This window comes from Hylaeus volcanicus, chromosome 6 (assembly GCF_026283585.1).
Source record: "Hylaeus volcanicus isolate JK05 chromosome 6, UHH_iyHylVolc1.0_haploid, whole genome shotgun sequence".
Lineage (NCBI taxonomy): Eukaryota > Metazoa > Arthropoda > Insecta > Hymenoptera > Colletidae > Hylaeus > Hylaeus volcanicus.
In genome coordinates this window covers 14,678,279-14,692,790 of record NC_071981.1, presented here as the reverse complement: position 1 = coordinate 14,692,790, position 14,512 = coordinate 14,678,279, and the positions used below count along the sequence as shown (strand labels likewise).

The window sequence follows — 14,512 nt, the reverse complement described above, 5'->3', positions numbered from 1 at the left end:
CTCGCGGCGGCAGGTGCAACATCGCTCACTGTCCGTCGCCGATATATTCAAATGGCCCGCTCAGCCTACCATCTTGGTGCGCTCCTCCTTTTTCTGCGTACGCGCGAGCACGCTGCTAGAGATGGGCGTTCGAATCTCTGTCGCGAAAGGGCTTCAAAGAAAATTGTAGCGAAAATAGCTTGCGCAGATGCATCAATGGAAGACTGATAAATTAACTACGAGTTTAAAAAAAAAAACAAACGGCAAATACGTCGAAAAGCAAATCTATAAGAATAGGGGTATTTAAATTGGTGGAGGGGGATAGATAAATAAAGCACTCTTACAGCTTTCTTGAAGCGTTAACACCGCTGCAAAACATAAAGGATCTTTCAAAAGAGGATCAAAATTTTGTTTTTTAATATATTCGATGTATTCTATGATGTATTGGATGCTGATTGAAATCACAAACTAGTTACCTGTTAGTTAGACCAAGTAGACATTAATTTCTGACAATAGTTAAATTAATTATTAACAAGACTTATTATTTAAACAACGATAGGGAATACGATTTTGCTGTGATATTAATGTTTCATGAATTATTTTCTCGATGGATTCAACGAGCCTTCGAAGCGACATTTCACGACATGTTACGCGGTTGTTGTTCGCCCTTCCCCTTCTCTACTTCGAGACGCACAAGCGAACCGCACCCCTCGACACAGGTATACGAGGGGTGCGGTCTCATTCTTCGACGATCCTTCGGTCGATATGGATCTCGCGATCGCGCGTCCGCGTCTCGCGTCCCTCTTATCCTTCCTTGTAGTCTTTGCTTGGTATTGGTTGTGGGTATCTTAGTTTGGTTTGGTTAGTTTTAAGGCATGTGTATCTAAGTTAGTTTTAAGGCATGCGTGTACGAGAGTCTGTCCCCTGTCAAATGATTATTAATCATTTATTCAATTCTTTTGTTTGTTCGTAAGTCCATATTGGACTCGCAGCTTCGTTCTCCACTACGGTCACTATTACTTCATGTGATAAGTGAAGTGACCAACTGTGTAACTGGACAGAAAGGTCGGTCGCCGTCCTCCTGATGGATCTGTATTCGAGAGGAAGGCGATCGGCTCCTCCGGATCGGTTCTCTACTCCCTGTATCCCGTCTGGCGTAGTCCAGGCTCCCGGCGTAGTGCAGTAAGTCCAAAGCGCAGTGAGACGGGTGCAAGTCGGTTCCTATCGTGGCTCCCAGTTGGGTGCAGGGTGTGGAGGACTGGTTCGGAGGCGTCGGTCATCTTCCTCTCGACTCAAGATCCAACAAGAGGAAACGGGACTGATTCAGTAAGTCCAGTTTCATGGTTGCGTCGCGTCGTGATTTCAATTTAGCTTCACCCTCTTAGTTCAAATAATTGTTTGGCAGAGTCAGACTTAGACTTTGGAAATCGAAGGGAATTTTGTTTTCCTTTGATTTTCATCGTTTCGTACTTAGTATTAAGCTCGTCAACTCTATGTAGAGTATGCATCTACGTTGTATACTCTATGTAGAGAGAGATCGAAGGAACTTTGATTCCTTCTATCTCCGGGTCTCCAGTCGCAGCAACCTCCACGTGGTGAGACCTGGTAATCGGTATTATTCGTGACGAACAATACTTCGTTGCGAATAATAGCGAGCTAATGGCTGCACACCTTTCGACACCTCCTAACACCACCTTACATTTCCCTTTACTTTCCTTGCACATTTCTCTTTAATTTCCCTTCATTTCCATACACATTTCCTGCTACATTTCCCTATAATTTCCCTTCATTTCCTTACACAATTTTCTGGTACATTTCCCTATAATTTCCCTTCATTACCTTACACATTTCCCTTTAATTTCCCTCCACTACCTTACGCATTTCCCTTTAATATTCCTCCATTTCCTAGTACATTTCCCTTTAGTTTTCCTCCATTTCCTGGTATATTTCCCTTTAATATTTCTCCATTTCCTGGTATATTTCACTTTAATTTCCCTCCATTACCTTACACGTTTCCCTTTAATATTCGTCCATTTTCTGGTACATTTCCCTATAATTTCTCCTCATTTCTGTGATATTTCTCTATAATTTCGCCTCATATCTGTCATATTTTCTGGTCTAACAATGTTGCAAGTTCAACAATGTTGCAAATCGCTTCTCTTCGAACTACAACAATGCTGTTGGTTCAACAATGTTGCAAATCGTTTTTCCCGGGACTACAACAATGTTGCAAGTTCGCCACTAATGCAAATCGCTTCTCCCGGGACTACAACAATGTTGCAAATCGATTCCTGCAAAATTCAACAAAGTTGCAAGGTCAGCAATGTTGCAAATCGCTTCTTTCGGGGGGGGTCGCAACAATGTTGCAAGTTCAACAATGTTGCAAATCGCTTCTCCGGGACCACAACAATGTTGCAAGTTCAACAATGTTGCAAATCGCTTCTCCCGGGACCACAACAATGTTGCAAATCGATTCCTACAAATTTCAACAATGTTGCAAATCGCTTCTCCCGGGACTTCAACAATGTTGCAAATCGCTTCTCTTCGAACTACAACAATGCTGCTGGTTCAACAATGTTGCAAATCGTTTTCCCGGGACTACAACAATGTTGCAAGTTCACCAATAATGCAAATCGCTTCTCCCGGAGACTACAACAATGTTGCAAATCGATTCCTGCAAAATTCAACAAAGTTGCAAGGTCAACAATGTTGCAAATCGCTTCTTTCGGGGTCGCAACAATGTTGCAAGTTCAACAATGTTGCAAATCGCTTATTTCGGGGTCGCAACAATGTTGCAAGTTCAACGCTGCACCTACGAGACGGCAACTTAAATACTAATTTCTGAGAAATTTCTGGACCATAACATCAACATCTTCCTATATCGAATACCATTGGAAGTCGAATGCAACAACGCAGATCCGAGGCGATTCGATGCGTTCTTAAGCCTACCGCTACACGCCACTCTTCTTGCTCGGTTACTATCTATTCCTTTCTTTCCGACTCCCCCGTGGCCCTCTTTCCATGGCCGTCGCGCGTCGCCTCTTTTTCGGCACGCTCGTGAACCGCTAATTAGCGCGGACCGAGTGCGCCGCACGGATCCGTGGAATCCGCGCGGTTGTTTGTCACCCGCGCTGTACCGTGGAGGAAGCTTCCTCCCCTTTTCTCTCGCCTTCCGTCCCCACAGACCCTCCTCCTTCTTCTGTCGACCCGATTTCTTTGCTCCCTTTTGTGCTTTCGCCGCCGGTGCTTCGGCCGCGCTATCTCGCGCGGACTTCCGAGGCTTGGGTAACTTTTGTCGGGGATTTCGGATCCCGTGGATACCAGCTAGCGTGTCGAAGCTTCGCGAGGGAACGAATTGTTTCGCGGATCCGTGATTTCGTTAGGCTGCTGGCAGCTTCGGAGCTTGTTGATTAGGTCGCGAGCATTGTTCGTGCGTTACCTGCTCTGCGGTTGGTGAGACTCTAACATTGACTTACGAGAAACATAATTCAATTGTTATACGTCAACGTTGGTGAAACTTCACGCGTGGGTGGGATATTGATGTTTTACAGTCGTCTTTGCGATTCAATGTTACTCTGTATTCGACGACTATACCTGTCGTAGCTTGATTCTCGCGACACGCGTAGGTGCGCGCTCTGAAAAGAGGACGCCGCAGCCGACTGGTAAAATTACTCTTCAATTGAAATTAAAAAGTTTCACGTATTTCTGCACCGTTCGCGAGTTCTACGGAAATCGTGCGGACGACTTCCTCTCGCCAGGGGCGAAGAACGACGTCTTTGAGGTGAAAGCGAGGGAGGCGTGGGGTAAAGAGGGAAACGCGCGGAGCTTTTGATATTCCGTCGGGGCGATCTTCACGCCCGCGCCTTGAAGTCTGAATTATTGGCCGCGAGGAGCGGCACCCCCTTGTCGAATGGTATCCGAGCGTGATGCAGGGTGTCGAAAGTGCTCGGTGGCAAAGAGAACCGGTGCCTGGGTGGATTTTACACGAGTGTACCGACGGTTTCGCGTTCCCGGATTAGGGTCGACGGTTGACTCTTGGAAAATGTTCAAACTGACGCTCAAAGATTCGCCGGTCGTTCAGATATTGCTGTTTACTTTGCGTGTAGAACTTTATATCCCTTTGACGGTCTATCAAAACGGAAGTCGAGTTTGTATGGGGTTGCCAGCAGTGTTGACCAATGGTTACTCGATAAGTTTTATTTAGTTCAAACGTTTATTAAAAAAGAAATTAATTTCGCGTCTTTGCGTTCAATCGTTTGTATATGTAGTTTAAGCAAAAATATTTACTCGTCATTTTGTCATGGAAAATCTTCCAAATTCTCACCCTGTTCTCTATTACTATGGCTGTACATAATATGTACAATGTTTTAACCTGATAGCCATTACAATTTATCTACATAGGCGAATTTCAGTAACCAACTTTTCTTATTATTATTCTCTTATCATATTGCAAGTGTACTCGACAATTATTAGATGTAGTTACCTAGTTTAGTACCCTGGGTTTAAACAGAAATATTAACCCCTCGTTTTGTTACACTTTTAAATTTGTGACGGAAGTTTGAAAGTCGTATGGTTTCCTTAAGAAATAAATGGTAAGTTCACTTTAGAAAGGCACAGAATTAATTACTGCACCTAATATATGTATACATAGAAGATTCCTGCAGGACTTTCTAGAATAAATGACAAACAACGAAAATCCTTCACGTTTTGAAAATTATTTTCCCTAAAAACGAGAATAGGAATTTGTTTCTCGATTCGTCGAGGCTGCGTCTAACAATAAAGACAATAAAGTACGGAACGTGTCCGCGAGGAGTTCACCAGTTCTTCAGCCCAGTGAGCGCGGTGTCGCTTGAATACCGCGACTCGTCTACCCGACCTACGGCTTGGGGGGGAGGGGTTGGTGAAAAAAGGTAAAAACGGGGGAAAAATGGAACGAGAGAGGAAGCAAAAGCGAAGAGGTAAAAAACTTCGTCGCCTCCCGAATCCTCTTGTCGAACGGTATTCGAGCGTATCGCGGGGCGTCAAAAGTCCTCGGCAAAGGGTTGCGGTGCTCGGCGCGCTCAGAGGAAGCGTTCCTCGAAGAGGGACCGCACAAACGAGACAAGTGAGTCCCGACTCTGTGAGAGAAGTCAAGAGAGTGGGAGAGAGGAAAAGAGAGCGAGGGTCGTGCATCGGGGCGTGGACGAGGAGTCTCCGGAGACCCGCGGAGGCACTAAAAAAATCAAGGAGAGGAGCTTAATGAGCGGGTAGCGGGCGAGAAATAATAACGTGACGAGGTTTATATACAAAAAGAGGAAATAGAGGACCGCGGCGGGGAGGACGGACGAGCGGAAATCAACGACGGAGGCCGCGTTGTCGCGCTTCGTATTTTCTGTTTCCGTGAAATGCGGCCTCGATAAATTGGGAGCGACGCTCGACGTCGCCTCGACGAGACGTTCCGTTGCGTTTCGCACCGGGAACACTGGAAATAGAGAGAACGACGGGATTGCCATCGTCGAGGGCCCTTGTCGATTTTCAGCCGACTGCGCCTATCTCGCGAACATCGCGTTTGAATATTGAAACGTTCATTGGGATAGTTGGTACGAGTCCATCTTCGCGAAGAATGTTTCTGCGGGAATGTTTAACACTTTTAGCGTACGACTCGGGTAATGTATTTATTTGTCTGGTTTGTTCGCCGTGTTTATTGCGTCACAATAAAACAGAGTACAGTTGAAAGAAGGAGAGAAATGAGCGCGATATGCTATGTTTGTACATAATTAAATATTTATCGGAGAAACGCATTTTTCATTGCTTTTGCTCTCTGAATTTCATTCGAATACATTTTCAATTGGAAATATTTATCGTATATACGGGCGATTTAGAATTTAATTGCATTTTGTTTATTAGAATGACGTGTCACGTCGTTACTAAGCGTCCGTTTACGTTTCGCTGGGAGGGTCTTCTTGTGCAACGGAATGCGATAAAAATCAGAGGCAGTTGCATCAGCGAGGAAAGTCATAACTAGAGTGCGTATGTTTATGCATTTGTGGCGAGTGAAAATGCGGGGAAATGTATGAGGATAATGAATGTAAAAATATGTAAAATATCAACAGTGAAGTATATGTATAATTTATTTAAATCCCAATTCCTTAATTTTATTCATAGCCATACCATAAAATGAAACGAATAAACACTTTGATACCTTTGGAATCCTGTCACATCCTTATTTTGTACAGACAAATATTGAAACATACCTCGAACTGTTGGCTTCGCCATCCCTTTCGATCGTATTATTAAATATTTCAACAACATTTCACTGAATAATAATCACTAAAAAATAAGATGCTGTTTCTAGTCACCCAGCAAACTGAGATGTATAGAAACACTGCTTTAAAAGTATTAGACCATCCAACGAATTCGTGTCTGTGTTTATTATCATTTATTCTAAATGTAAATATAGAAAAATACACGAAAATAAACAAAAACGTTACAACATTCAACTAACAAGACATACTTTAATCTACGTAATCTCTGTTCTTTATGCGCGCATACAAAAATATAAATTTGCATAAATATCCGCGGACTTGCAATTACACTACCTGCTGACAATGTATTAATAAAGCGCAGGAAGGGCAGCCTTCTCACATTTTCTTCTCACGTTGGAAACAATGCCGAGAGGATCGTGTGGTATCGTCGAGCGATAAAACGAAAACGCGTCGTTCCGTTCGCATTCAGGGACCGTTCGTTCTCCAGCCCGATCAGGCGTGATCGAGAGAGGCGACCGAAGAGATTCCTAGATCTTCCACATGCGATGTCAGGCCCAGGGCCGCTGTCCTCTGACCGGTTCGTGGGATCGAGACGTCGATAACGCGAATGATCGATGCCGTGCATCGGGCGACAGCGGCGCAGACCCACTCCTCGTTGACAGTGGTACGGTGTCGATCCTCGGCAACGTCTCATTTACTTCGTTAAACGCATCGTGACTTCTTCGTGGTTCCCTCGGCCGTGGGCAACGGTCCAACGTGTCCTCCGTGCGGATCGTTTGTTAAACGAGGGGTCGCCTTCCGGTATTTTTGGATATTCTTGAAATATTCACTCTGACTGCTTTCTTCGGACTCACGGATCTTCCGATAATTCGAAATTTCAACCCTCGACGGGAAATTTGCGGATGGCTAGGGCCTGAGTCATTCGATATCCATAGAGAAGTCTTCAGACTGGGCTCTTCGCGGATCTAACGGAATTATTTCCAAAGGTGAAATTCGTTAAATCGGCCAACGACGGATCTTTCAGAAGTTTGAGATTTTAATTCTCGAATGGTGGATCCGCTGATAGCTAGAGCTTGGATCCATTGAGACCCATATGAATTCCGTTGGATCTACTCGTGGATCTTCTAGTAATATTTTACTTCGGCGTATAATTGTAAATATGTACCTAGTTCCGAAGTAATAAATATAGTTTATCTTTTCCACCGTTTCCTTTCATTTAGCATACCTTTGTACCCAACTGTTCCCCCACCTATGAATACAAATGTATCTACAAGTCTGGATCTCACCGAAACTTTGACCAGGTTAATCTGAATTAATCGCGACACGATTTCTCTTGACCTTCATCCTGTCCCACCTTGGCTCGCGATTTTTATCGATTCAGAAATGCAACGAACAATCACCATTAAAAATCACATCGCGCCGCTTACTCACCGGCTGGCACAATGCAACTGCTCGCGTAGGTATTATGTGCATCGTCCCGCCTTGCATTCCAGTTTTTTGTATTTCCGTTATCCGTCTCCGGGCTGCACTTTCCTACCACAAATAATGAATATCCTCCCGGTTATCAAAGAATCGAATTCGCGTTCCTCCACGACGCCAACTGAAATCCTCCGTCGCTACGCGTACGCTGATAAGAAACTCCTTGCGAGCAGGACGTTATCGTTCGCGTTCCCCACGCTTCCGTAACTCAGGAAGCAGTTTGTAAACGCTGAAGATTTACCGAACCTCCGCGGCTTTAAACTCGGCTATTACACAATACGGAAACTATTATTCCCCAGGCGGCATCGATCATTGTCCCCCGGTGGCGAAAGGAATAAACGGTGCCACGTAGGAGGCTCTCCTAATAAATTAGATTCGTTCTGTGTTAAAGATACATAACAAACATGGAGGATATAGCGACAAGAAAATGAATGACGCGTGCTCCGACTAGGAGACGATAGGTGAATTTATTCATAGGACTCCCAGGTACAGTCAAACAAGAGAATTCGAACCTGAAGATTGTGATTTAAATGAAACTTTGCCGTCGAATGTAAAGCATATTCAAGTATTACAGTTTCCTTTCAAATAAAAATCAAAATTAAAATAAAAAATCATGTTTCCTATTAGAATACCCCCTTGAGCGATAGAAGACCGCTGGAATTGTTGCCACTATAATAGCACTCCCGATCGTTACTGATATCAGCCGAAACAAATATTTAATGCAATATTTACATTAATAACGTGGCTCGATTAATTTAATAAGCCCACAATCACTTGAAAAAAGATGGCCTCCGCGTCAGAGAAGCTAACGAGAAGCTTCTTTTCCCGCGTACGTTAAATAGAAATTGCACGCCGCGCTGAACCAGCTTCGTTTTAATTTGAATTGCCGTTAGCAGCATAATTTTAATTTTAATTTTAACGTCCACCCCTCGGGATGCACCGTGCACTCATCGGTTCCCGTAACAGGGTCGTTAAATTGCTGCCAACCTTGTAAACCACATCCTTCAACCTGTCACGTGCATTTAGCACAAAACACTCGTCTCTGTACTTCGGTGACGCATATTTTATATTTTTTTTTGGACGGTAGATGAGTGTCTTCCGGAGTCGCACCGTTTAACGATTTTTCAAATTTCGTTTTAACGCTTCCCTGTGTTTAAAAAAACTATTTGTTTCGATTTCCCACGCTTTTTAACGTATCTCATTTAGAACGTGTGACAAATTTTACCGTGTCTATTTTTCCAATTTGACTCGATACCGTTCTTTGAAACGTAACGTTGTTTTTATACTAAAATCAAGCAAAAGATAAACTTAAATAACTTTCAGCGTATCAAAAAAGAAATTTAATTAATAATGTTAAGGTTATTATTAGATATATTAATAATAGATCGATCGTGCAAGTATTTATTTATTAAAAATCGTTAGCCTTGTCAGGAGAGCTGGCCAAAAATTCTTACCTCGGACTCATGTTGTCATTTAAATTGTTTCCCATTGCGGAGAATTCGGAACAAACTTCTTCAACGAGGAAAGATATAATGCTTCGATATAGTGATTTAGTGCTTTAGTGGTCCAAGCTATAATTACAGAAGCAAGATTCTAATTTAATAAAAAGAAAATAAAAAATAATTATAGAAAGAGAAAACTCGTTGAAAGAGTCTTCTACATTATCATGTGTTAGCATCAAAGAAATTGTCGTGAAATTTTCAAGTTTACTCTAACGTCAATAATACATCCAGCAATAAAATATGAACTTTTCAATGACATCGATAAGGATGCTTCACGAAGAAGGAGGAATAAAGGGTTGCGAAAGAAATAATCGACAGAGACAGCGTGTATATTGTCAAAATATATTCAATGAAAAAATCATCTTGTAAAATTAGACAATCGTTCCATTCGTTACAAGGATATTAATAATAGGAGTGATAATAATAATAATTCGTCGTCATCATTATTACCTTGCCTAACAGAACCGCTACCGAATGCAATTATAATCCCTACAACCTATAGCGGTGCCTTAAGAGACTCGAGGAACGTCCTTTATTTACAACAATTACGTGAAATACGCCAAGGATTCGCGATCGGGCGCGACTCGATCCGCCGTTACTTATACCTTCCGCTCCCTCTGGGTTCTCCACATCTTCGTCTTTTATTTTCATTTCTGTTTTTTTTTTTTTTTTGAGCAATAATTATAATTACACATCGTTCTCGGGCTCGACGCGCCCGAATTTATTTATAAATAATATATTTATATATATATATTTATATTTATATATTTATACTTACTCGACGTTAAAACCCAACGTTTCGCGCGACACGAACCACCGCCAGAGCACGATATTTTGAATTAACAATTTCAATGACTCTCCGTCGACGAACGCCCGCACTTCAACGGCTCGGAACGAGTAATAATTTGTCGAGATGCACGGGACCGAATTAATCGAATCGAACCACTCGATCGGGCTTTTGTCGTTTAAGTCATCTAACGATGATGATAATAATAATAATAATAATAATATATATTATTACGTTCATACATATATATGTATTTATATATATATATAAATTTTTTTTTTCATTTATTTATATTATTACGTAATGCGACCGAAAGTATTACATCTCCCCCTCTACTCCCTACCCCCCCTTCGGAAACGTTGGATTTTCACACAGCACTGGTAAAGTTCGTAACCCTTAACTAGGCTTACCTCAGAACGCTTATAACCAATAAATAGACATCGACAACTAATTACAAACGTTTTCGAGCGATGCGACGTCGAAACGCACTCGCCGAAGTGTGTATCGCGTGTACGTGTGCGCGACCGTATGTTTCTCGTGTATGCGTAATCACACGGCGAAGCCTGCTACGAAGTCGGCGATTCGACGGAAAAGGCGCAAGTACACGTTCGAACATAACAACGCTGATCACACCGTGACGGCTGAAATAAATACAACGCTTTCTATTCATTCAACTAATCGATCCTCCGTTACGGTACAATCGCCGCTTAGTCGACGTGTCCTCCGTTCTTCAGCTTATCCGATCGGGGGAGACGAAGGTCGATCGCAATCGTTAATCCTGAGGCAAGTCGCTCATGACGTCGAATCAACATCAACTGGCCGCTCGAGAGCGGTGAAGGACAGACCCCCACCACGGCGTCTGCTTACCCCCACCGCGTCGCTTCACTGCCCCCCACTCTCGTGGTGCAAACCTACGAACGCACGCTTTCTGACTTTTGCAGTAGCATTGTTATCCAACGCAATTGTGAACGATATCAAGGTCTTCGATCGTTCTTGACATCCCATTTTCTGTAATTTGTGGAGTTTAACTCATCGAGCACCGGAAACTCCATTTATAATAGGCGACGACATTACGTGTACCAATCTGTTGAACGATTTTGACGAGCGCTTATAGGCGCCAATAGGAGTTTAAGGATTAATAATGTCCATTATGATGGTACTCCTCGATACAGGTTCCACAATTATGCAAAAATTACTCGACGTTAATCACGCTCCCTTTACATATGATACTAAATACTTGTTCGCTGAGGAATCGTTCTTCCAGCACTCAGTTATAGGATTCTCGGCTGGAATTCTAGTGGATGTGGGACTTTTAATAGGATTTCTTTCCTAGAGGTTGGTAACCTTCCCTAGTTGAATCTGTATTAGACTAAGCAGAGTTGAGAAATTGATATCTGGAAGGTGTTGCGAATCGAAGGCCTGTGGTTGAGCAAAAATTACACGACACGTTCCATATTTTCCTTATACAAGGGATTACAATTCCTATCACTCAGGAAACACCTTTTCAGCTCTCAGCTATAAGATCCAGCTTGCAGCTATAGATTCCTGGACCTGTGAACCACTAGCGAATGTAGGACACCTAACTACCGTTCCCTTTCAAAGAGAAACGACCGTCCGTAACCAAATCCGAACTAAATGTTGCGAAGCTACATATAAAGCTGATTTCAAAGTAGTCGCGGATCGTATATGATCAGACGCGCTAGTCAGCCTTCGAACGCCAGCGTCTGAGCAAAAGTTACTCGGCTACATCCACTTTCCTCATAACCCGCGAATCATCTTTCGAGTTTTCAGCCATAGACTCCTTAGCTGGTTCTCTAGTGGTCACAGGATTCCTAGCTAAAGTACCATCCTATAGAGATAGGATCTTGCCAATTGAGTTTGATCCGACTATGTTTTTGTTTGTTCTATACTGTTTATTCGTAAGACAGTGACTCGTTGATAAAGTAACAAGTTGAAATGAAAAGTTAGTCACGGGTAAAAGTCAAGACTCAAGGTCCTGCAAATGAAAGATTCGATTTGGGAGTCTCCCTGCCAGTAGTCCTGTCGAGGAAATCTCTGCCATTTACTCCTCTATTAGGCTGTTCAAATGCGACAGTATGTGACGGACACGTAAGACTAGGGTACTTCTACAACCTTTTTATTTACGTAAGTCGATTCTTTCACTTCCCAGGAACATGGACCATCGTACCCAGTTCCAATGCGACAAACCGAAGCATCGGTAGCCTCAGTTAAAACAACAGCTTCGAGTCACTCTGTCTTCCCAAACTATCCTTCTCGCTGGATATCTCCAGTCCCTGCGATCGTTCCTCTTTCGCGGATCAACCAACTCCCCCGAGCGCGATGGGAACGCCATCTTGGTTCGTTCGTGCGCGACAAAATAAATTATTCACAGCGTCGCGGCGCCCCCGTCCAGCAACGAAAACCGCGGATTCGTTGAAAAGAGTCCCACGTCTCTGTCCCTGGCGTCCAGCTCGCGGATCCTGGACTCGTAGAACATCGACGCGTCCATTTGCGAGTCTCGTTCGATCGGTTTGGCCTGGAAACGGGATTTCGGGGATCACGCGCAGTCCAGGGACGCCAAGGACGCAGGGCTGTGCGGTCCACCTAGCATGAACGGAGGACTCATCGGCGGACCGCCGCTTCCGGTGCTGTTCCCGTAAAGCTCAAGGTCGCCAAGGGAACCGCCGTCCACGCCGCCGTCGCACTTGTCCGACTTGCCCTCCTGCTTCAGCACCATGCGCCGCCATTTTGCGCGGGCGTTCTGGAACCAGACCTGCGAACATAGAGAGAGAAAGAGGCGACAGGTGAGTGGCGAGCTTTTTCACGTTTGCTTGAAGGGTGATCGAGGGATGGTCGTACAGAGAGTCTGGGAACTACGAGAGTCGTGAAACAGGCATGTTTTGAGAGGAGTTCTTTTTTTGGAAACTTTTTGCAACGGTTTGAGTTAGGTCGGACCGTGCAATGTCTGTCTATCGGGGTGTCTGGGGGATGGATATTTTTGGAGAATATTTTTGAAATTACTTCGAGTGGATTGGATGTTGTTAATCTCAGTTTTGAAGGATTTTTTTATTCGTAGATGGAAATGCCTTTATGTGAGGTGGTTCACCAGTCGGTGTCATTTTAATTTACGTCGATATTATCATACATAGCGAAAAATGTTTCGATTACAGTTGAATGGTTTCGAGTCAGACACATTGCGATGGTATTGGTTCCTTTGCAGGTGGATGCGTGGAGAACATACGAAGGTCACCTACAGGTGTTTTAGACAAGATTATCTTGTTAATGTTGTAATGATTTGACTTGGAGTAAAGGATTGATACGACGACCGTTTACATCACATTTTCTGAATCGAGAAAGATTAGGTAATGTATCTGGTGATCTTTTATAGGATTCATCGATGACACGATCATGCCCACGAGTTCGAACATGATTGCTCCGCTTCGATAAATAGGTTTTTCCCTCCATCCATCCTGGACAAAATCACAAATACGATGGTGCATTGACGTTAATGGCCGGTAGTGTATATTTCTGAAAACTATCCTTTGAGAAACCAGCAAAAGTTTATTCCAGGCTGAAACAGCCCCTTAATATGGCGAACAAAGTCGTGGGATAAAATAAAAAGTATAGATCAATCCATCCGTATCCTGAACTCTCCGAAGCTACCAGCGGCTACCACGGTACCGCTCTTCTGGCTGGAGAAAAAAAAAGGCATCACCCCTGTCTCGCATTATCCTAAACGGCGCGTCATTACACCTGACGCCCGAGGAGAAACGCGGCGACCGAGACAAAAGGGAAGGACACTCGGAGGAACGAGGACCAAAAAGCTCGCGCGCCTCGTATATATCTTCATCGAGAGGGCTTACACGACGTGGTGGAACGGGCGATGGGAGGAGGCGGGGGAGAGTAATTTAAATGCAACAGCACGCGCGCACCAGCACGTCAAGCGACGGGCCTGGGCCCTGCTAGGATAGCTACATCGTCCATACAATGCAACAATATATAATGCGACGACGCATACTCCACCTCCCCCTCTTTCTACGTCGTCTCCCTCGCCAGGTTCTCTACCCCTTGTGTTCTCGATAGATAAAAGACGGCCTCGATGCACGGGATCCGCGTCGCCATTTTCAAGATAGTCTCCTCCCCCGCGGACTGAAAACCAGGAGAGAGACTTCCAACCGACACAACGCGGGCCTCCCCTTCGTGGTCGAAGCGTACGAGTGTTTCTCTCTGCGGTGCTCTCGCGATAGACGTGCGCGTGTGTACATCCGTTAGGTCTGCGTGTGTACGCCTGTTAGGTGTGTACAGCGGCGAGTGTGTGGATGGTTGGCCGTGTACGGTTGCACACAGAGTCGAGAGAGGAGAACGGCGACGAACGCAGCCGCGGCGAATGAACGAGTATTCGTGCGTTTCGCGATCAATATCAAGCAAGATGGCGACCAAGAACCCTACGCCGCACCGAATACAATAGGCTGGCTCTCTCTCTCTCTCTCTCTCTCTCTCTCTCTCTCTCTCTCTCTCTC

General features: G+C 44.2%; 1 protein-coding gene across 2 annotated transcripts in view; it reads right to left on the bottom strand.

Moving 5' to 3' along the window:
- Positions 1-9,528: 9,528 nt before the first annotated feature.
- Positions 9,529-14,512, bottom strand: part of LOC128878356 (protein apterous-like) — a 63,552-nt gene continuing 58,568 nt past the window's right edge. For both annotated transcript variants that reach the window (XM_054126490.1, XM_054126491.1), the window contains exon 6: positions 9,529-12,765. In XM_054126490.1, the coding sequence (XP_053982465.1) occupies positions 12,550-12,765 (216 nt within the window). In that variant the 3' untranslated portion in view covers positions 9,529-12,549. The remainder of the gene's footprint in view (positions 12,766-14,512) is intronic.